General features: G+C 59.3%; 1 protein-coding gene across 12 annotated transcripts in view; it reads left to right on the top strand.

Moving 5' to 3' along the window:
• The first annotated feature begins 396 nt into the window (after nucleotides 1-396).
• The window catches only part of ABLIM2 (actin binding LIM protein family member 2), a 170234-nt gene continuing 148685 nt past the window's right edge, over nucleotides 397-21945 (top strand). For 11 of the 12 annotated variants that reach the window (XR_009737167.1, XR_009737166.1, XR_009737170.1 and 8 more), the window contains exon 1: nucleotides 615-743. Coding sequence is in view for 2 of the 12 variants with exons in the window: in XM_061420938.1 (XP_061276922.1) it covers nucleotides 668-743 (76 nt within the window). In the remaining 10 variants the exon portion in view is untranslated. The other variant, XR_009737171.1, reaches the window with a different exon arrangement.

The following is a 21945-nucleotide window of genomic DNA, read 5'->3' as shown; positions in this document are numbered from 1 at the left end:
GCCCCTCGCCGGGGCAACTGGGCAAACCCTGCCTACCCCCGCTTGCCCCCGCCTCGGTTCTCTTCTGCAAACTGAGGAGGGAGGGAGTTGGCCCTGTGCGGCTCGTTGCACCAAGGTTGCGCCTCACCCGGCCGCGCTCCTGGCCCGCTCGTGGGCTCTTGGCAGCCGCCGAAGGCCAGGCCGCCAGCCACCCAGCCAGGCCTCGCGGACAGCTCCGCAGAGACCCCCACGACTGGACTGCGGGAGGACGCAGCTGCGTCGCCCATCTGCGCATGCGCGAGTCGCGCAGCCTGCCGGAATCGTAGTCCATCCCTGGGGGCGGCAGGTGGCGCCGAGCGAGGAGGAGCGGGGTGCGGGGCCTACATTTCCCAGAGTGCATCCGGTATAGGGGCGGGGCGAGAGGGGCCTCCGGGCGGGGCGGGGAGGGGCGGGGCTTCGGGGTGGGGCGGGGCCTGCGGGGCGGGGCTGGCGCGCCGAGGGGCTGCGGCGGCGCTGCGGGCGGGCGGGCGGCCCATCCCGCCTGCAGGCGCTGCACCTGCGGACACGAGCGTCCGGCTGCCGTCCCACCCCGGCGACCCGACTCAGAACTGCCGCTGAGATGAGCGCGGGTGAGTGTGCGGGGAACCGGGGCCTCCCCGAGCTGGATCGCGGCGCCGCCAGGGCTGGGATGCCTGCACCTGCAGACGGGAAGCCGCCCCGCAGCTGCAGCCGGCTTGCGCTCCAGGGTCTTTGCAGTGTGGCAGGTCAGGCGCGCCCCCCATCCCCCTCCCTGTCCCTGCGCCCGGGGGTGCGGGGACCCCTTTCCCCGAGCGCCGCACCGCCTGGCTGCGCCGGGCTGCCTGGACGGCAACGCTCCTTTGCTTTTCTCCCCGGCGTGCGGGGTCACAGCAGGGTCCGGGCGAAGGGCGCGCGGCTGCCGTAGACCCTGCGGCGGAGAGGTGTGTGACACGGGTCGGGGGTTGAGGGCTTGGCGGCAGGGGGGCGCCGCCGTTGTGTGACTCCTGCAGCGCCTGGGTGGGTAGGTGGGTTGGGGGGGGAGCGTCAGGTCGACCCCCCTCCCCAGCGCCTTGGGCTCGTCCAGAGCAGACTTGGGGGCGCGGAGCCCGCAGTTTGTGTGCGGCCCTCCGCGATGCGCGCGCGTGGTCTCTCCGACCCCTCGTCCCCTCCACTGCGTACCCAGGCTGCTGTCTCTGGGGCCGCACCCGCAGGGTCTGACAGCCTCTGTGCGGCGCTGGAAAAATCGCACGTCACCACCACCTAGTGCGCTTGGGGAAACTGAGGCCTACCGCTGGGGGGGCCTTGTCTCCTGAGAGACTCTGGAGTGACCAGAGTCCCCGTTTTGAGAGCCTTCTGGGGGCCCAGCCCTGGCTGGAGGGCTTGTCCCTACATTCCCCGGCAGGGAGAGGCCATCACCCCATTTTCCAGGGTGCGACCGAGGCTCACCAGGCTTGAGTCACTTGCTCAGGTCTTGCAGTGGGGCTGGGTTTTGAAGCTGGTGCTTCCTGACTCCTGTGTCCTGCCTTGAGCCCATCTCACCCGCAGACTACAGTATGGACCCCTGGCCACCGGCAGAAACCGGAGGAGACAACCATTCCTCCCTGGGGACAGTGGGGCGGGAGGGTAGGGAGCAAATAGAACTGGGGAGGGAGTGTGCCTTTAGGGACCACTTACTGACCTATGTTTCCCAGGAGCGCCCCCCTCCTGCCAAGCGGAATCTGTCCCCTCCCCCTCCTAGTTGAGGAAGCAGGGACCACACGGGCAGTGGGAGTTGAGAGAGAAGCTGAGAGCAAATGGCAGGCTGGAGGAGGCAGACTTCTCTAGAAGAGGATTTCTGAAAGGGCCAACCTGTTCTTTGGAGGTGGCTGGGGAGCAGGGCACCCCCCCTTGGCAGAGCCTCCAGACACATTTATCTAATGGTAGGTGGGGGGAGGGTAATGGCAGGGTGCACCAGGTAATTTTAGGCTCTCCTCCACCGTAATTGATCCCTCCGATCTCTGGAGCCCTGAAAGGAACCCTGGCATTTCCCCCCTCATTTGTGGTTGTTCTGGGAGCAGGGGTAGGTGGGCACCAGGGGCCCTGGGGGGATCAGAGGGCAAGGAGACTGGAGTTTGAATCATAGTGTCCGCCTGCTGGTCTTGGACACTGCGTGACCGCTTCCTGAGCTTGGCTTCCTGAAAGCAGTATCGTTGCCCCTGTGGAGAGGATGAGGTAATAGTGGGAAATCCCGCACGTAGTGGGTCCTCCCTTGGTGGCTCATGCGGGTCGGTGAACCTCAGCCTGAGTCAGTCAGCCCTCTGGGTCGGGCAGTGGGCACACCGACCCTCCACCTGTCGCTCATGGCCCGGCCCGCGACCTGCACAGCAGTAAAATTTTCACCCACAATCACGATGGGAGAGAGCAGACAGTGGTCCTGGTGCTGGGCGCCTGTGCACATCTGGAAGGTCAGGGGCTTCCCTCTTCCACAGGGGCAGGTCCCCTGTTGGCCCTCCCCGGGGAAGGCTGGCATCATCCCAGAGCTGGGCGCCAGCAGGTGTGGCTGGGAGCCCGTGGTCCAGTCTCCAGCGGCCCAGACCAGCCGACGGTCAGCGCCTGAGGGGGCCTGAACCATGGCCCCGGGTGGGAGGCTCCCCTTTCCTTTATGCCGTGCAGGCTGTGGGCGTGCCTTCCTTCAGTCTGGTAACTCAGGGCACCTTTGACAGGGCCCCGTGCCTACTTGCTTCGTTGCGCATTCATTTCAAGTGTTCAGGGAGATGAGGAAGCAGCATGGTGGGGCGGGAGGAGCTGGCACTCTGCGTCAGATGAGCCTGATGGTGCGCGAGCTGCGTTCTGTTTACAGTCACCCGTGCCCCGCTTTCCCTGCCGTATGGAGGGAGCCCCTTCGGCTCTGTGTGCACTGCTGGCGCACACCTCTCACGTCTGGCCACTGTGCACATCTGGCAGGTCAGGGGCTTCCCTTGTCCACGAGGGCAGGTCCCCTGACGCTCTCCCCAGGGAAGGCTGGCATTGTCCCAGAGCCCAGGTGGGGCCCAGGAGACGACGGTGAGCCTGGTGGTGGTCTCCTGGCGTCGCAGTCCGTGGAGTCACGGAGGGGCAGGGCAAGGTGGGGCAGAGGGACGAGCCTGAGCCCAGAGGGGCTCCAGAGCCAACTCTGCCACCTCTGGGCACTGGGTCTGTGCTTTCTTGGCGCCTGTGTGTCCTGCCCGGGTGGCTGCAGGTCTGGTGGGCAGGATTCTCCCAGGTGAGTTTCACGGGGGGCGTGTTTGCATTAGTCTGCCAGGGCTGCCGTAACAAGGTGCCCACTGACCGTGCAGCTTAAGCAACAGAACTGTATCTTCTCACACTTCTGGAGGCTGGAAGTCTGAGATGGAGGTGTGGGCAGGGCTGGTTTCTTGCGGCTTCTTGCCTCATCTTGCAAGTGGCCATTTCCTCCCTGTGTCCTCAGATGGCCTTCCCCCTGTGTGGGTCTGTGTCCTTCTCTTTTCCTAAAAGGACACCAGTTGTACTGGATTATGGATTTGCAGGAGGGATGCAGTTCAGCCCAGAAGGGGAGGGCAGGGCCAGGTGGAAAGCTGGGTGGCAGCTCAGCCGTCTTCTTTTCCCGTGGCTGATGGGTTAGGAACGCAGAGCTGGAAGGGGCCTGGGGGGTGCTCCAGTCCTATCCCACCCACCCACACGGAGGGGAAACCGAGCCCCGGGGAAGGAAAGGCAGCTGTCCTGGGGCCAGGAGAGTGTGCGGTAGACGCAGAGCCCGAGCCCCGGTCCTCTGCTCCAGTTGGTGCAGCCCCGGCCTTTGAAACAGAGAAAAACACATTTCTAATCCGAGGCAGGGCTCTGCCGTCACCGCAGAGACATTCACCACAGCCTCCCTAACAGCGGCAGAAAGTCAGAAACCTGCTGCGTGTATGTGGTGGGGAGCGACGGGACATGGGCCATGGGTCCTTCGTCAGGTTGACCAATGTTTCCTAAGCCCCTGCTGTGTACCCAGCGCTGCCCCAGGCCTGGGGCTCAGCTGTAGACCAGAGCAAGCGGCATCGTGTCTTCCTGAAACGTGCCCTCCTGGAGGAGGGGGGTGGCGAGAACGTTCTCGTTACCTGTGTGACTGGAGTTTCTCACATTAGGAGAAAGTGCTGAAGAAAAGCTTCATTTAGAAAACAGCCGAGGACAAAATGGTGCGTCCTATGCGACCTCCGCGCTATGAAGCGGCGCAGGGAGCAGGCCAGAAGGAAGTCGTCGTGCCGTCCAGGGTGTCCCTCTGTTGGAGGCGGCGAAAGAGTAGTGTTCCCCCGCGGCATCTTTATGCTTCCTGTCACCTTCCCCAGCTTTTTTTTTTTTTTTTTTCTTTTTCCACTGTGTACGCTTACCTTTTGCAATGAGGAATCTGAAACAAGAAGGGCATTGGTTCCGGGTCCAAGGTGGGCGCGTGCTGCTTCCAAAGCCCATGAGTTGGTGTCAGGTTGGGTGATTGCATCTGCAGGGGCCACTCCTTTGCTCGAATGGAGGTCTCCCAGTTGGCAGTGTTCGGATCTTAACACAAGGGCCCAGTTTCCATGGGTGACATCATCTGACTTAGGTGTGAAAGTGAAGTCGCTCAGTCGTGTCCAACTCTTTGCGACCGCATGGACTGTAGCCCACCAGGCTCCTCCTCCATGGGATTCTCCAGGCAAGAATACTGGAGTGGGTTGCCATTTCCTTCTCCAGAGAATCTTCCCAACCCAGGGATCGAACCCAGGTCCCCCACATTGCAGGCAGACGCTTAATCAGCCTGACTCAGAAATTCATCTGAAATTGCATCTAAGGAAGTGGTCATTGCCCCGGAACCGGGAGCTCTGGGACAGCCTGGGAGTCCTCATCTTCAAACTATTGGTCCTTCGCATCTGTGGTCACTTCCTAACCCAACACCTGAGACGTTTCGAATCTTTCTGGTTTCTGTCCAAAGAAGTGGTTTGGGGGCAGTCGGCATGTTCTCTGGACCCACGTCCTGACTTGGGTTAACTCTTAGAAAGCCCAGTCTTACTGTCTCAGCAAAGAGAGTGTGACCTGCACTCTGGACAAGTCACCGGTCAGACACCCTGACCCTCCAGAGTGTCGGCTGTCTTATGGGAGAGCTGTGAGCTGGCATGATGGAGTCGGCAAGTCTGGTGGTGGTACAGGGAGCCGGCAGGGTGGGGTGGAGCCTCTGGGAAGGGTCTGTCCTGCTGGTGGGCCTCAGGGCCAGGCCAGCTGTTGGGACCCTGAGCTGCTTGGATGCCTGACTCTGGTCCCTGGGTCAGACAGCCCCTGCGCTGCAGACACGGGCTCTTCCTTGGGCTCAGATTCCAGCTCTGCCGCCTGCTAGCATGGGATCCTCAGACCTCTCCGAGCCTCTGATGCTACCTCTTCTGGGGTCTCCATAGGGACCTAGGGTCCCAAGTGCCTGGTATGCAGGAGAGGCTCAGTTCGGTTCAGTTCAGTCGCTCAGTTGTGTCCGACTCTTTATGACCCTATGGACTGCAGCACGCTAGGCCTCCCTGTCCATCACCAACTCCCGGAGCATACCCAAACTCATGCCCATTGAGTCAGTGATGCCATCCAACTATCTCATCCTCTGTCATCCCCTTCTCCTCCTGCCTTCAATCTTTCCTAGCATCAGGGTCTTTTCGAATGAGTCAGCTCTTCGCATCAGGTGGCCAAAGTATTGGAGTTTCAGCTTCAGCATCAGTCCTTCCAATGAATATTCAGGACTGATCTCCTTTAGGTTGGATTGGTTGGATATCCTTGCAGTCCAAGGGCCTCCTTGCAGTCAAGACTCTTCTCCAACACCACAGTTCAAAAGCATCAATTCGTTGGTGCTCAGCTTTCTTTATGGTCCAACTCTCACATCCATACATGACTACTGGAAAAACCATAGCTTTGACTGGATGGACCTTTGTTGGCAAAGTAATGTCTCTGCTTTTTAATACGCTGTCTAGGTTAGTTATAACTTTTCTTTCAAGGAGTTAGCGTCTTTTAATTTCATGGCTTCTGAAGAGGCTGGAGAAGCAGATAAAATAGTTGGGACAGGAAAGCTCGGGTTGGCAGCTCATGTTTCCTGGTGATCGTGTGGTCTCGCGAGCTGCTGTGGGCCCTAGTCAGAGGGGTGCCAACCCGCCAGGCCGCCTCTGGCCACTCAGACGCAGGGCAGAGTAACCTGAGTGCTGCGTGTTTGTTTACCCGGGGATGTTTCCATCGCCAAGGTCTCTAGGGTGTCGGGCAGCACCCTGCTTCAGTGTCAGGGTGCCACGGCTCGTGGGGCCTGCCCTCAGGCCCTGCTCCGCCGAGGGCTTCTCAGGGTGGCTGGGGTGTCCCCGCCTATAGATGGGGAGGTGGACGCCCAGGAGGGCGCCGGGCATCACACCCCACCACTGGTGAATGACAGCTGGATTTGAATCCTGGTGTGTCCAGCTGGCGGTGGGGGAGGGGTGGCGCTGTCTGTCTGTTCCCCTGCATGCATTAGGGGCTGCAATGGTGACTTCGTGACGTGTGGCTGAGTGTTTGGGGTGGGTGAGGCTTGATCCCCTGGGGGCCTCATGATGATGCTTTCTGGTGACAGCGTGGGGCGGGGAGTCACAGTCAATGTCCTCACCTGAGCCGAGGAGCCTGGCCCCGTTCCAAGGTGTGGCACTTGCTGGCGTAGCTGGGAAGGCAGAGCCAGCCCCAGCCCAGCCCTGTCTGCTCCTGAGGACGTGCTCTGCGTCTCCAGTGCGCTCCTGTCCAGGGTCATGGCTCGGCCCCAGGGACCCACTTGGGGATGGACCGCTCAGACTGGGAGAGGGTCACCGTGCGAATCCACACGCCTCCCTGTAACCTTGACCCCTGGCCTTGCTGTCCCCTCTGCTGGGCCCTTGGGGTCTCCTGGAACTGACCGCTCCTGATGGAGGCAGCATTCACGGCCGTCCCCGGCTTCTCCAGCTCCAGCCTCGCCGGCATCAACCGTCCTGTTAGTGTCTGAGCTCCCCGGACTCTCAGGCCCACCTGCCAGACCTCTGTGTGACCTTGGGCCAGCTGACTTCCCTCTCTGGGCCTCAGTGTACCCGTCTGAAAAAACAAGGGCCACCGCCGTTCTCAGGGGTGTGACCTGCTTTCTTCTGACCACCTGCCCCCCGCCCCCTGCCCCCCCCACTGCAGCGGGGAGATCGTCTGAGTTTGAGGCTCAGCCGTCGTCCGTTCAGAGAAACACGCCGTGTGAGCCGTGAAGTCTCGGATCACCCTTCTGGGCCACGTGGACCTCATCTGACGGTTTCACGGCAGGAAGCACGTGGCCCATCATGCCGGGGGTGGGGGGTGGGGGTGGGGGGCGGCCCGCTTAAGGGCCTTTCTCTGCAGCCTGCCAGGGAAGCCACCTCTGTGGACATCTGCCTGGTATCCAAGCCAGCAGAGCAGCTGAGTCCGAGTTCAGAGGAAGGCCTGGGGAGGGGGAGGTGTGCTCTGACTCCTGCCGGTGTCTCCTACCCAGGGTGGGGACAGGGGGACTTCCAGGCTAGTGGGGAGCCAGACCCAGGCTGAACCAGTTCTGTTGCAGTGATGTATTGGGGGATTTCGTGGGCCATGTTGCCTTGGCTGGAGATTTCTGAGCAACAAGGGAAGTGGTCTTGCTTGATGCCTCGAGGGCTTTGGGGTCAGAACACCTGAGTGCCAGTCCCAGCTGTCACCTGCTAGAGTGTCCCGGCCACCAGGCTGCACAACTGCTCTTGGCCTCGGCTTCCCTGCCTCTCGGGTGGAGGTAATAGCACCTGCTTTTCCGGACTGACCGTGGGCTGTGGGGCCAGGGGTCTGGGGTGGTTTTTTTTGTTGTTACAGCCAGACACAATGTCCCAGGGCTCGAGGCAAAGCCTGTAAGGTCCGCTGTGGCGTCAGCTGGCATGGCCAGCCAGTTCACAGCTCTTCCTGTGTTGCTGGTTCTCCTGCCTGCCCTGCCCAGTCCACCTGATGCTGTTTTACACTCCCTGCCCAGTGCCGAGGTCAGGAGAAGCCCAGTCCCCGGAGAGCTGCCTGCTCCCAGGTTCTGAGCGGTGTTTTGGGCGTCAGCCCCGACTCAGTCCTGCGGGGCTGTCCTCAGCACACACACAGGGGCTCCGCCCGGCCCCCTGCACAAACCCCATGGCCTGGGGTTTGGGTTTCTTCACACACAGAACGAGGGGTTGGAGAGATCTGGCCACCCGACTCCAGCCAGTGCCCAGTGGCCCCGCCGTGCACACCCGCCGGGCTGAGCCAAGTGGATCCCCCTCCCGAGTCCTCGCAGGCCGCCTCGAGTCAGGGCTCCATGAACAGCCTCCAGTGGAGGATGGATGATGGATGGAGCTTGGGTCCCCGCTTCATGCCCAGCTCCCCTCCCCCTGTCTGTTTGCCCTCATCCTGGTTGAGGACTCACGGTCAGGCCTCTCTGACCTGCTGCTCTGACCTCCTGCTTCTGCTTGGATGTCAGGGGCCCCAGGATCTTGCTGGAAAATGGCATCTCCAAGGCCCTGGTTAGTGCTGCAGTTGGGCGTGAAGTTCTAAGAAGGAAGAATTACAAGGGCCACCCTGTGGCCCCTCATGTCAGTTTGGCGACTGGAGTGGCAAATGCTCCCAGGGGGCACCCCCACCTTTATGTTCTGAGTGACTAGGCTGAGGCTGCAGGGGGTTTACCTGGGAGGTGGTCACAGGAAGCAGAAGGGGGAGGACTGGGGCGTGGAGGGGGAGAGCCGTGGGGCATTTGGATGGGTGGGTGTCTGCTGCGGGCTGCGGGGGCTCAGTCCTGCTCAGGGACCATGCAGAACGCTCCGAAGAACCAGCAGGACCCTGGGGCCTCTGTTATCCTGGACTGGGGTGGTGGCTGGTCCTGGGATCGTGACCACCCCCCCCCCCCCACACACACACACACTGCACGGTGTGACTGTCCACAGCCATGCAGGGGAGCCCTGAGGCAGGGTTAGGGCCGGTGTCACCACACAGCCACTGTGCCCACAGAGGGCCCACGGGTCCGGATACGGTCCAGCGTCAGCCGTCCACTGCTGTTCTCAGCCTCAATCCTGTCGGGGAACCTCTGATGCCTGCCACTGGCAGCCCCTCGAGGGCTCAAGGCTGTCCTAGAATGCCTGTTTACTTGGTTTATTGAGCCCCTACTGTGCACATTTGAAAAGACCCTGATGCTGGGAAAGATTGAGGGCAGGAGGAGAAGGGGACAACAGAGGAGGAGACGGTTGGATGGCATCACCAGCGTGATGGACATAAGTTTAAGTAAACTCAGGGAGTCGGTGATGGACAGGGAGGCCTGGCGTGCTGCAGGCCATGCAAAGAGTCGGACACGACTGAGCGACTGAGCTGACTGTGCACAGAGCGCTGTCCTCGCTAGTGATTCCCCCAAACGCGTGTGTTTTCTCCTGCCACCTTCTCTCCCCCTCCCCACGCCCTGGTGCTGGAATTCCTCCTCCCAGAACCCAGAACGTCCAAGACCCTTGCCTCCATCCTCAGGACCAGTGGACAGGACCTGGAGCCGGGGGCTCAGGAGAGGCTGTGTGCCTGCTTCTAGTTGCTGTGTGACCGGCAGGTGGACACGGCCCCTCTCTGAGTTGCTTCGTCTCTGAGTAGCGGCCCCCAAGGATGCCCCTGGCCTCATCCCCAGACAGGTTGGATACATTAACGCACGTGGCAAAAGGGACCTTGAGGATAGGATTAAAGAGATCTTGCACCTGGGGGGTTCCAGGGGGGCCAGTGCCATCTCGAGGAGCCTGCAAAGGAGGAGACAGGAGGGTCAGAGAAGAGGGGAGGTGATGGCAGACGCAGAGGTCGGAGAGGAGACGGGGTGTTTCATGGCTGGCTTTGAAGGCGCAGGAAGGACAGCCTGTCTGTAAATGAAGGGCTTCTGGAGCCACCGCATGACTCGGTGCCACCGCCTGCCCCTCAGGCTGCCTCTGCCTCCGGGGCTGTCTACTGAGCACCCGCGAGGGTCAGCGTCACGGGGAGAGTACAGTCCGACACCCCTGGAGTGCAGGGACGCGGGGCGGCGAGGCTGAGCCAGACCTGGGCGCTCACGTGGGAGAGGTGGCCGGCAGACGCAGGGGCGGAGGTCACGGAGGATCAGCGGACTGTCCAGGGTGGCCGGAGCTAGCCAGTCACCCAGGAAGGGCCGGGCCAGGCAGCGAGGGGGCCATTGGGCTGGGCAGGGGCTGTGAGCCCACCGCAGCATATCAGGCCGGACAGCAGGGGGGCCGTTGGGCCGGGCCAGGACCCGGCCGGCACATTCCTGCTGCTGCTCTGGCCGTGGCCACGCCGACCCCATGACACGCTTCTCGCCAGCTGCCTACATCCCACCATTCTCCTCCAGCTCTGAGCCCGGCTGCTTCTGCCAAGCACTTGAAGCGTAGCCATGGGGTTCAGGGCTACAGGCGCCGGTTCCCTTGAACACACCCCTGATATGCCTTGGAAATCAGGAAACAAGATCTGTGTGCAGAAGCCCAGTGTCCAGCCAGGCGCCTCCCTGGCTGCCTCTGACGGGTGTGGGGTGTGGCCTGGGCCTGGGGCACACGTGAAGCGTGACCACAGGGCAGGTCCTCCTGCTGAGGAACACCGGTGGCCCTGCCAGGGCTCCCCAGGGCCGCCTCTGGCTTCCTCAGGCAGGGGTCCCTGCCAGAGCTCCGCGTCGCCTGGACCTCTCCCGCCAGGCCCCGCCATCACCCCGCCTCACTCTTTCCCCTCCAACCGAGCCGGGACCCCCACTCCCTGCACCTGCCACGTGAGAGCTTTGTTCTGCCCTTGCCGCGGCCACCTCGTCTTCCTCCATCAGCCCCCGCCCCCTGACCTGACCCCCCAGATTCCTTCTCTGAGAGTAGCTTGCTGGGCGGAGCACCCAGGCAGTCGATGGCCTCTGAAAAGGAGTTGAGAGGAATTAAAATCGCTGGCGAGAGCGCACACACCGAGCCCCTAAGCGGGCCCTTTGGGGGACACCCTGCAGTTCAGGGCAAGGTTTTCTAGGACCTGGTGCCCAGGGAATGGGGCTGACAGAGCAGGGAGGCAGTCCCCGATACTGGAGGGGGACCGCTGGCGTGAAGCTCTGTAAACCTCGGGGCTAAAACAGCAGGAACTTATTCTCTCCCAGTTCTGGAGGCCTGAAGTCCAAAATCCATGTCACTGGGCTGAAGCCAAGTCTCGGCAGGGCGGGGCCTTCTCTGCAGGTGCTGGGGGAGTCCTCTCTGCGTCTCCTTAGCTGCCAGAGGCTGCCGGCACTCCCTGGCTTGTGGCCGCGTCACCTGCACCTCTAGGCCAGCGTCTCCAGCACCTTCAGATCGCCCGCCGCCCCGTCCAAGTGTGTGGGCAGGTCTCCCTCCGCCTCTGTCTCTGAGGATGCTGGCGAGTGAGCTTGGGGCCCGTAACCCAGGGTGACCCTCCCATCCCAGGGTCCTTAACTGTATCCCATCTGCAAAGACCAACTGCCCCATTTTTTAACCTTATGATGTCACACCCATGGATCTTAGGGATAAGGACCCAAGTATATTGTTGGGGAGGCATCATTTGGCTTTCCTGGGCAGCTTCTTGAACATTCTGTTTCTGAGACTGAAACCCATTTTTACCCCTCCCTGTGGGGTCTGTAGAAGATCCAAGGGTTAGAGAAAAGACCTCTCAGAGGATAAAAATTGTACGTCTCAAGTCAGCTGAATGTAAACATCCCACAGTCCCCAGAGCTGATGGCCTCAGGGGCCTCTGACTGGGTGTGTGCTGTCTCTTGGGAGCAGCTAGGCGAGATGCATTGAGCCTTAAATACGTTCATGCCTTCAGCAGAAGAAGGCAGCTCTCCGGAATCTTCTGAAGAAGGGTTCTGAAACACAGATATGATTGGTGCATAAAACCTCCTTCACTGCAGGGGGTCACAGGCTCTGCAGAGTGAGTGTCCAGCCAGAGATGCTGAGTCAGGAAATTATTGTCCATCTATCTGCCCATACGTAGCAGCTGTTCTCCAGCTTTGAGGGCTTAGGACCCCTTCACTCAAAAAATTACTGAGGACCCCAAAGAGCTTTTGTTTAAGTGCATTGTATTTATCGATATTTAGTGTATTAGACAGGGCTTCCCTTGTGGCTCAGTGGTAAAGAATCTGCCTGCCAATGCAGGAGATGCGGGTTCAATCCCTGCATTTGGAAGATCCCCCTGGAGAAGGAAATGGCAGCCCACTCCAGTATTCTTGCTGGGAAATCCCATGGACAGAGGAGCCTGGTGGGGTCATAAAAGGTCGGACACGACTGAGCGACTAAACAACTGTTCAGTTCAGTTCAGTTCAGTTCAGTCACTCAGTCGTGTCTGACTCTTTGCGACCCAATGAATTGCAGCACGCCAGGTCTCCCTGTCCATCACCAACTCCCGAAGTTCACTCAGACTCACGTCCATCAAGTCAGTGATGCCATCCAGCCTTCTCTTGCTCTGTCGTCCCCTTCTCCTCCTGCCCCCAATCCCTCCCAGCATCAGAGTCTTTTCCAATGAGTCAACTCTTTGCATGAGGTGGCCAAAGTACTGGAGTTTCAGCTTTAGCATAATTCCTTCCAAAGAAATCCCAGGGCTGATCTCCTTCAGAATGGACAGGTTGGATCTCCTTGCAGTCCAAGGGACTCTCAAGAGTCTTCTCCAACACCACAGTTCAAAAGCATCAATTCTTCAGCGCTCAGCTGTCTTCACAGTCCAACTCTCACATCCATACATGACCACTGAAAAACCATAGTGTATTAGACATTAAAATGGAGAATTTTTAAGCATATTTAATTCATTGAATAAGGAAAATAGCCCGTTGTATGTTAGCTACGAGTGTTTTCAGGCAACAGACCGGCCTTGCTTTACAGCTGTGCAAATCTTGTTAGCGTCTGGCTAATGGGCGGTGGCTGGAGCCTGTGTCCGGCCTGTGTTCTGTCAGCTGTGAGGCCGCGTGTCACAGGGCCTCGGGCAAACCCCAGCGTACATTTGGGAGGGAGAGGGAGCGATGGAGGAAAATAACATCTCAGTCTTATTATGAGCACGGCTTCGACCCGGCTGGCGCCCTGCTTGCCTGCTGGTGACCCCAGGGTTCCTAGACCACACTCGGAACTGGTGATAAAAGATGGAGTACTATGCAGTCATTAATACGATTGTCAAGGAGGAGTACAAGGCGTGTGTCAGCACTGGTGATGAAGAATATGGGGTCCACAACTTTATACACAGTGTCATCTACAAAACAGGCAGAAAACGCGTTGAAATGCAAGAGTTACGGGCAACTCTGCCTTTTTTTCTTTCTTCTGATGCTTGGCTGTTTTATTTTCCCAGCTTCTTCATTTTAAGGATGTGCGGGGGGGATGGGTGGGGGTAGGCGTGTGCTCAGTATTGGTCTCAAGAGGCTTGAGTGGAGAGCAGCTGTCTGACCCCCTGGCACCAGCCGGCTCCTGCTCCAGGGACCGGATGGCGTTCTCTATTTTGGGAGGTGGACTCTCACTGTGGCTCTAGGCCTTAGAGTGGCACCGACATGATGCAGGGATTTGTGTGTGTGTGTGTGTGTGTGTGTGTGTGTGTGTTTATACTCTTGGGATAACGTCATCTACTGTTAGAAGCGAGAGAGCAGTTTCTGTGGGCTCTGGAGGAGGTTTCACAGTGGCTGATGAGGAGTTGGGGGCTGGTCTGAAATTCAGCGTCCCCTGCAGAACTTGCCCGGCCCTGGAAGGGCTCCAGCAGAGAGCTAAATATAACCTGGGTGTGTGCTGGCAACCTTGGGCACCCCAGCCCCCAGCTGGTGGCGCAGCCAAGCCCATGGGAGCAATTGATTTGTCTAATGGAGCTCAGTCTCTGTCATTTGTGGGGCATCTGGTACCTGCGGGCGGGCGGAGAGGTCATCCAGGCCCCGTCTGGAATGCCACAGAGCCCGGCGGGTTGGGGATTCTTGCTCCCGATTTTCAGATGTGGGGGGACGGCAGCTGGACTAAGATGGGGGGCAGGACCCATGGTCACATGGCTGGTGAGGGGGGAGGTGCTCCCAGCTGGCAGCACCCCGTATGCCGCTCCCCAGTGGGGGGCACACGTCTCCCCCACTGGGTCCTCTGATCCGAGGACTGTGGTCACGTGTTTCCGAGGGCTCTGGCATCACTGGTGGCAGAGAATGGTCGTAATGATCATCGTAACGCCCCAGACAGCATCCCTGCTCGGGTCCTTCCGACGCTGCAGGAGTGGTCTCCGTGACTGCCCATCGTACAGGTAGGCACACAGAGGCCAAGTGACCTTGAGAAACCCGCTCTGGGGACCTGGCTGGTGGCGGGAGCTCCTTCGGATCCCGGGTTCTGCTGAGCTGCATCCTCTCTCCCACGAGAAATGTGGGTCAGCTGGCTCCCCGGGCCCAGCAGAAGCCCTGCTCCGAGCGTCTCCGTGTGTCAGTGATTCTCCTCCACACCTCACCTTGTAAACTGGGGGCCTGCTCTCCCCGATCCTCCCACTGACCCGAAGCATCATGGGACAGGATGATGTCATCACCCCTGGAGGGGGCGGCAGTGTGGGGTGACTGGTGGGGACAGGGCAGTCTTCTGAAAGGGACTTGCAGAGAAACAATCCCTCTCTCAAAGTACGGTCTGCCACCTCCAGGATCAGCACCTTGGCGAGAACATCTCGCTGGAGACTGGGGCCCTGCGGGTAATTCTTGCCCATCCCTCGCACAGGGGCCTCTCGCCCCCTGATACCCTCCTCGCCTCGCTCCCAGGCACCCCTGCAGCCTCCAGGAGACCTCAGCAGGGCTCTGCTCTGGATTTTGGGGTGATGGAGGGAAAGCAGGGCCTCAGCCTTCCTCCTGGGAACCCCTTAAAGCAGTTTTCAGGGAGGAGGTGGCTCCCTGGATTCCCCCCACCAACGTTCCTATCTCCTCCATTAGGACCTGCCCCTTCCCCCGGGCGACGGAGGAGACCCTCCCCACCTTCCTGGGTCTCATGGACAGGCAACAGTCAACCCAGCATCCCCGGGGGTAGGGGTGAGGAGGTGGTTTCATTTGACCATGTGGAGCCCTTGGCCTGGTGCAGAACGTGACCTTGAGGGAGTTCTTCCCTCCAAAATCTTCCAGCCTGGTGAAAGAGGTGGACAGCGTGTGGGAAAGACACACCATGAGAAAAAGCACTCCCCCAGGAGGCTGTGGGGGAACGGATAGAGGGCAGGGAACCAACCTGTCGTGAAAGAGAAATCCTGGCAGACTTCCTGAAGGAGGTGATGGCCCACCACGCAGGAGTCAGACAAAGCCGTAGGAGAAGGGCAGAGGTGAGCGTATAGGGCGTGTGTGGGGAGTTTCACTCACGCCTCTGCCCCACGCTAGGCCCTGGGTAAGGTGCCATCTGCCTCTCAGGCGCCGTGATCCCCTGTCTGCCCTCACAGTACCTTGCACATCACCTTGCCGGCAGGAAGCGCTCAGTGATGTGGCTACAGGGGGCCGAGGAGTCACGGCATGCAGAGAGGGGACAGGGAGGGAGTGTGGAGACCATAGGCTCCTGGGGGTCTGCTAGACCCACCCCCACCCGCCCCCATGACTGCAGGCTGAGCCAGGGCGGGGGTGGGGGCCTCAAGCAATCTCAGCATGTTATCTGTGAATGGGGGCGGGGGAGGTTAAAGCCCCAGTGCAGGTGTGGCCAGGACTGGGGAGGACGGGTTACTCTGAGTGGGGGGAGGGGGTGCGGAGGGGACACGGGTGGCTGGGCCATCCGTCTTCCTTGGCGCCTCATCCTCCCTGAGAGCTCAGACTCATCGAGGGCCACACCAGGCCCACGTCCTTGCAGAGGGCTTGGGGGCCTGGCAAGCTGAAACAGGAACACTGACCCTGTCCTGGGGGGCTGTGTGGGGGCGGGTGTACAGGGAGACCACTGGGGGTCCAGGCGTGGCCCCTAGTTTGGAGGCCAGGGCCCCCTCCCTGCCCCGCAGCAGGGACGCCCATGACCCAGTGCTTGGCAGCTGACCCCACGAGCCCTTGCGGCCCAGACACAGCCCTGTGCGTCCTTTTGTTCAGGAGCAGAGATGGCTGGGGGCAGAAGGGGGATCATCCATCCCCGCTGGGCGATGCTGGGCAGTGCCCTCTGGAGGCATTCCAGCCAGGGAGGTGAGCCTGTGAGGGGTGGGTCGCGGCAGCGGGCTTTGGTCCAGTGTAGACTGGTGAGACCCGGAGACTCAGAGAGGGTCTCGGGCCACGATGGAGACCCTGGCCGCGGCCCGGCCCTCCCTGCCCCAGTTCTGGGAAAGAGGGTCATGCCAGGAATAGAACCTTGTATTTCCCACGGCTCCAGCCGCCGCTCCAGGCTGCAGCAGTCTGCAGAGTATCGGCACCAGGCCCGCGATCTGTGGCTCCGGGTCGGAGTGGTGGGTGGGGGGGAATGTCACTGGCCACCTGGCCAGCATCAGGACAGCCGTGTCCAGCGGTCAGGTGTTTTTATTGCCTCCTGCTGGGATCATTCTCTGCCTGGGGCGACCGACCACTAGACACGCAGGCTGCAAGTTGGGAAGTTTGGGAGTCTTGGTCCCAGGCACGTGGACAAAAGGAAGTTCAGGATGGATCCCCGGACTGCCTGGCAAGCCAGCGCCTTGCCACAGACCTCCTTTTGCCTGGGACCCGCTGTGCTCAAACCCGCGTCCAGCTCTGCTCGGAACATCAGGCCCAGCCGGGTCCAGCCTCCCCTCATCTCTGGAAGCAGAAATATTCAGATCCCATTGACTTGGTTCTGCTTGAGCGAATAGACCCGAGTCCTATTAATATTTGGCAAAGGCCATTTCCCTGGGTCCCCGTGAGGAAAATGAACTGCAGGGCAATTGCAGGGCAGGCTCTGAGTGAGGCCCCGTGGGCTGTGGTCTCACCGAGGAGGGACGGGGGTACTGGTAATTAACTGCTGGCCACATCTGGGGCCCAGACCTGTGGGTCTTCCCAGGTCTTATAAAAGCCATAGGATTCCAGCTTGCCTTCACTTGGGCCGTTACTTCTCTGGGCACTCAGGTGCCTGTGACCTGGTTAGAGTCCTCAGAACTGCTTAGGGCTTTTGGGGTTGGGCGCGAGGGGTGGCCGAGGTCACAGCTGGACGAGGCAAAGCTGCAATTCGAGGCCAGTGCTGTCTTCATGCAGGCCTCCCGGGTCACAGGAGAAGAGGATGTGCAGACAGCGAGAGCTGCAGGTCAGGTACCCAGCCTTGTAGGAGGCATGTCCACAGGGACGCAGGCAGTGCCGTTGATTTTTTTGTTGTAAATTTATTTAATTGGATGCTAATTACTTTACAATATTATAGTGGTTTTTGCCATAATCAGGCATGGGTGTACACATGTGCCCCATCCTGAACCCCCCTCCCACCTCCCTCCCTATCCTGTCCCTCTGGGTCATCCCAGGGCACCATCCCCGAGCACCCTGTCTCATGCATTGAACCTGGACTGGCGATCTGTTTCACATATGACATTGTACATGTTCCAATGCCATTCTCCCAAATCATCCCACCCTTGCCTTTTCCCACAGAGGCCAAAAGTCTGTTCTTTACATCTGTGTCTCTTTTGCTGTCTCGCATACAGGGTCATCGTTACCATCTTTCTAAATTCCATATATATGCATTAGCATACTGTATTGGTGTTTTTCTTTCTGGCTTACTTCACTCTGTATAATAGGCTCCAGTTTTATCCACCTCCTTAGAACTGATTCAAATATATTCTTTGTAATGGCTGAGTAATACTCCATTGTGTATATATACCACAGCTTTCTTATCCATTTGTCTGCTGATGGACATCTAGGTTGCTTCCATGTCCTGGCTATTATAAACAGTGCTGCGATGAACATTGGGGTACATGTGTCTCTTTCAATTCTGGTTTCCTTGAGGTGTATGCCCAGCAGTGGGATTGCTGGGTCGTATGGCAGTTCTATTTCCAGTTTTTTAAGGACTCTCCACACTGTTCTCCATAGTGGGTGTGCTAGTTTGCATTCCCACCAACAGTGTAAGAGGGTTCCCTTTTCTCCACACCCTCTTCAGCATTTACTGTTTGTAGACTTTTGGATAGCAGCCATTATGACTAATACCATCAATTTTAATGAGAAAAGAGGCTTGAGAAGACCCTGCTCACACACCCAGGTCTCCTGGGCTCTGATTCAGTCTGCTCATCCTCCAGAGTTCCTCGCAGCTGACCCTCCAAACTGGCAGGCTGGACCCCAGGCATCTCCCTTTTGAATGACCACTGGCTCTTGCCTTCACCCCACATATTTCTGGGTCCCATCCTCTGCTACCAGGGACCTTAAACAGGGTGCATGTGTGTTCAGTCCTGTCCAACTCTTTGTGATCATGGACTGTAGCCCGCCAGACTCCTCTGTCCATGGGGTGTCCCAGGCAAGAATACTGGAGTGGGTTGCCATTTCCTACTCCAGGGGATCTTCCCAGCCCAGGGATTGAACCCACGTCTCTTGTGCCTCCAGCATTGACAGGCGGATTCTTGACCGCTGACGCCACCTGGGAAGTCCCAAACAGAGGGACCTGACCTGTTTTAGGGGTCTCACTCTCACTTGAGTTTCTTGGAGTCTGTTTTATTATCATTAATTGTGCAATGAACCAGACGTTCATTTTTGCAAGAACAGGGGATTGAAGAGGGAGCAGTCTGTGACCCCCCACCTCCCGGCCCCACGGCTGTCTCTCCCCTGCGAAGCCTTGGGCCACGTCCTGCACGCCCCTCCTGACGCCACCCAGGAAGCGCCCCCGAGTAGGACATGCTCTCCTACAATCGCTTCTCAGCGGCTGCCTGTGACTCTGTGGGTTTTCTCTGGTTTGTTTGGCCATGTTATTTTTCCAGCACTAAGTACAGCATTTTCTGCATAAACGTGTCTCATATTACGTCACATTAGCTGTTCTTACGCGCGCTGTTACAGGCGCTAAGTACATTCACGTTGCTGTGAGACCTTTACCACCATCCGTCTCTGGACCTTTTCCATCTTTCTCAGCTAACGGTTCCCACGAAGTAACTCCTCATCGCCTGCCCTCCACCCATCCCGTCCCCCAGCCCTTGGCACCCACAGTTCTGCTTTCTGCCCCTGTGGGTCTGGCAGCTGTCGGGACCTCGCGGAAATGCAGGGGAGCCTCGGAGCTTGTCTTTTTGTGGCTGGCTTGTGTCACTGAGCGCAGCGTCCTCCAGGTTCCTCATGCTGCAGTGGGTGTTGGAATGCCCTGCCCTTTTTTTAAGACCGGACCCTATTCCACTGCATGGATGGACCACTCTGTTCATCCGTCCATCCTTCCCTGAAGACCTGGGCTGCTTCCGCCTCCTGACTGTTGGCAGCGATTCTGCTGTGAACACAGGTGAGCCATATCCACTCAGGTCCCTGCTTTCCTTTCCTTGGGGCACGTCCCAGGGCGGCATTGCTGGCTAAGAGACACCTCTCCTTCATTTCTTGAGGTGCCATCGTGCCATTTTCCCAGTGGCCATGTGACTTCACCATTGTCAAGGGGTGTTTTAAGGGCGGGGTCTCATCGGGGGGCCTCTGGGTCCACCTTGCACGGACCTGACTCCTTGTCTTGGCAGAAGAGCCCACCCTCACCTCCCTGCACACTGTCAGACAGCCAGGCTGAGACTTGGAGGTTTCCCCACGTGGGCTGCCCCGTCTCCACGCTGTCTTTAGCCAGGCTGGCCCCCTTCTGGGGCGCCTTCCTTCCCCGCCTCTGCCCCCAGCCTGCAAGAGCAGCAGGCGTCCTGCAGGCCCCCTCATCCTGTCCTGCTCCTGGTCTCGTCCCCGCTGATGCAGGTGCTGTCCAGGTGGGTCTGAGCCCTTTCCACCTGCCTCCCTCCAGAGGGGGCCCGTGTCCCCCGGCTCAGAATCCTGGGAGCCCGTGGGCATCTGTGCAGACCAGGGGTCCTGCACCCTCTGGAGCCTAAGTGCCTGTATGTCAGGGTAGGGGGCCCCAGGCCACGGCTCCCAGGACCCAGGAAGCCTCTCTGTCCAGCTGGGCAGCCTCGCTTCCCTGGAGCCTGAGTGGGAACCCAGCCATGCTGGGGAAATCTACAGCTGGACCCAAGGCCACAGCGCAGGACGCTGCCTGGTTAGCAAGGGATAAATTTAGCCACGTTGATGGAAAAGCATCCTGCGTCTTCCTTCCTCCGCTTCCCTTAGCCCTGAGGACGTGACTCACAGGGGGCATGGCTGTACCTCCCCGCAGCCCACCCTGTGGTCTAGAGATGCAGAGATGCTGGTCTAGAGAGTGAGGGACCCCAGTCCACAAAGCGGACCTAGTGGGCTCAGTGGGTGAGGGACCCCTGACCCACCAAGCAGAGCCGGTGAGCTCAGTGGGTGAGGGACCCCAGTCCACAAAGCGGACCTCGTGGGCTCAGTGGGTGATGGACCCCTGACCTACAAAGCAGAGCCGGTGGGTTCAGTGGGAGACAGACCCGTGACCCACAAAGCGGACCTGGTGGGGGCAGTGGGTAAAGCCCCCTCCTCCCCTGTCTCAGCCAGAGCTCCACCCCTCCAGCACCCTAGTGCTGTGAAGTTTTGCTGCCCTAGGCGCTGGGCAAATTAAATTGTGGTAAAATAAACACAGCATAAAGTTTATCCTCCTAAGCGTTGTGCAGTGTAAGTTCTGTGGCATCTAATACAGTCGCTTGTGTGGCCATCGCCGCTGGCACCTCCTGACCGCTTTTCCTCTTGTGAAACTGAAACTCCGGCCCCACGACACACCGGCCCCCCACCCCCACCCCAGCTCCTGGCGAGCACCGCTCTGCCTTCTGCCTCCAGGATTCTGTCTGCTCCAGGCGCCTCACGTCAGTGGGGCCCTGTGATATCTGTGCTTCTGTGACTGGCCTGTCTCACTGAGCAGAGCGTCCTCAGGGCTCGTATGTGTGGTAGCCTGTGTCAGCTTCCTCCTCTCGAAGCTGAATAATATTCCATCGCATGAAGAGCCCACAATTTGTCCCTCCACGTGACTGTGGACGCTGGGGTGGCTCGCCCCTTCGGCTGTTGTGAGTGTTGCTGTTATGATAACGGGTGTGCAAATACATGCTCTGGGGTTTTACAGCAGCAGCTCTGGGGCAGGTGGCCCTGCGGTCCTGCCCCAAACAGGCCAGGGCCGAGCCCTGGACATGTGGGGCTCCACTGGTTCCTCCCCGCTGTCCAGTTAAGTCTGCGCTCCTCCTGTCTCGGGTGTAGATGGGGAAACTGAGGCCAGCGGGGTGAAGGGACTTCCCACCATGTCAGCATCTGGGCATGGTGCCAGGACGCCGGGTGGGGGGTGGGTTTCCACATTCAGAACCCACGCCCTCGCCTTTCGCATGGGGTGTCCAGTCTCCCGCGTGCCTTTGTCCGTTCTCTCAGCTATTGGTTCGTTCATCAGACCCTGAGCAGTACGACTCACCTCCCTGTCCCGGGCTGGGCCGGGCAAGATGTATCTAGAATATATGTCCCACCCTTAGGAGCTCACAGGATGGAGACCAAATCACTCAGAGGCAAAGAACCGGCGACGGGCTACCCACGCCTGCCACAGGTGCCGACCATGGGGGTGTGTGTGTGCGAGCCACGTGCTTGCCGACTCTGGCTACAGGTGAGCACCCGAGGGCGGAGGGGTCCCTGAGCCCAGAGCCAGGCGTTCTGAGCCCCGGGTCTGTCTCTGTTGCTGCAGTGTTTTTCCAGGATCCGTGAGGGTAAAGTTAGCCAGTCATGGTCTATCCTGTTCCTGGGGGGGATTCTGCCTTCTTCATCAGTTTCTCCCCCAGATCTTTTGAAAAGTTTGAAGCATATAGAAGAGTTGGTGGGGGGGGGGGGGGAGTCAGTACAATGAATACCTTGTGATACTGTTTCATTTGGATGCATCAACTATGAACGTTTTGCTACATTTTGCTCTATCCCTCTCTCTGTCTCTCTCTTCTGAACCATTTGAAAGTTAGTTGCATTATAACACTTTAGCACATGTCTGTACCCAAATATCAGCTGTGGAAAATCCCTGTTTCCTGTCACCCGCCCCCCCCCCGGCCCCACACACACAG

The sequence above is a fragment of the Bos javanicus genome, chromosome 6, assembly GCF_032452875.1.
Source record: "Bos javanicus breed banteng chromosome 6, ARS-OSU_banteng_1.0, whole genome shotgun sequence".
NCBI classification, from domain to species: domain Eukaryota; kingdom Metazoa; phylum Chordata; class Mammalia; order Artiodactyla; family Bovidae; genus Bos; species Bos javanicus.
The sequence above is the reverse complement of the archived record's forward strand: the minus strand, read 5'-3'. Positions and strand labels throughout refer to the sequence as shown.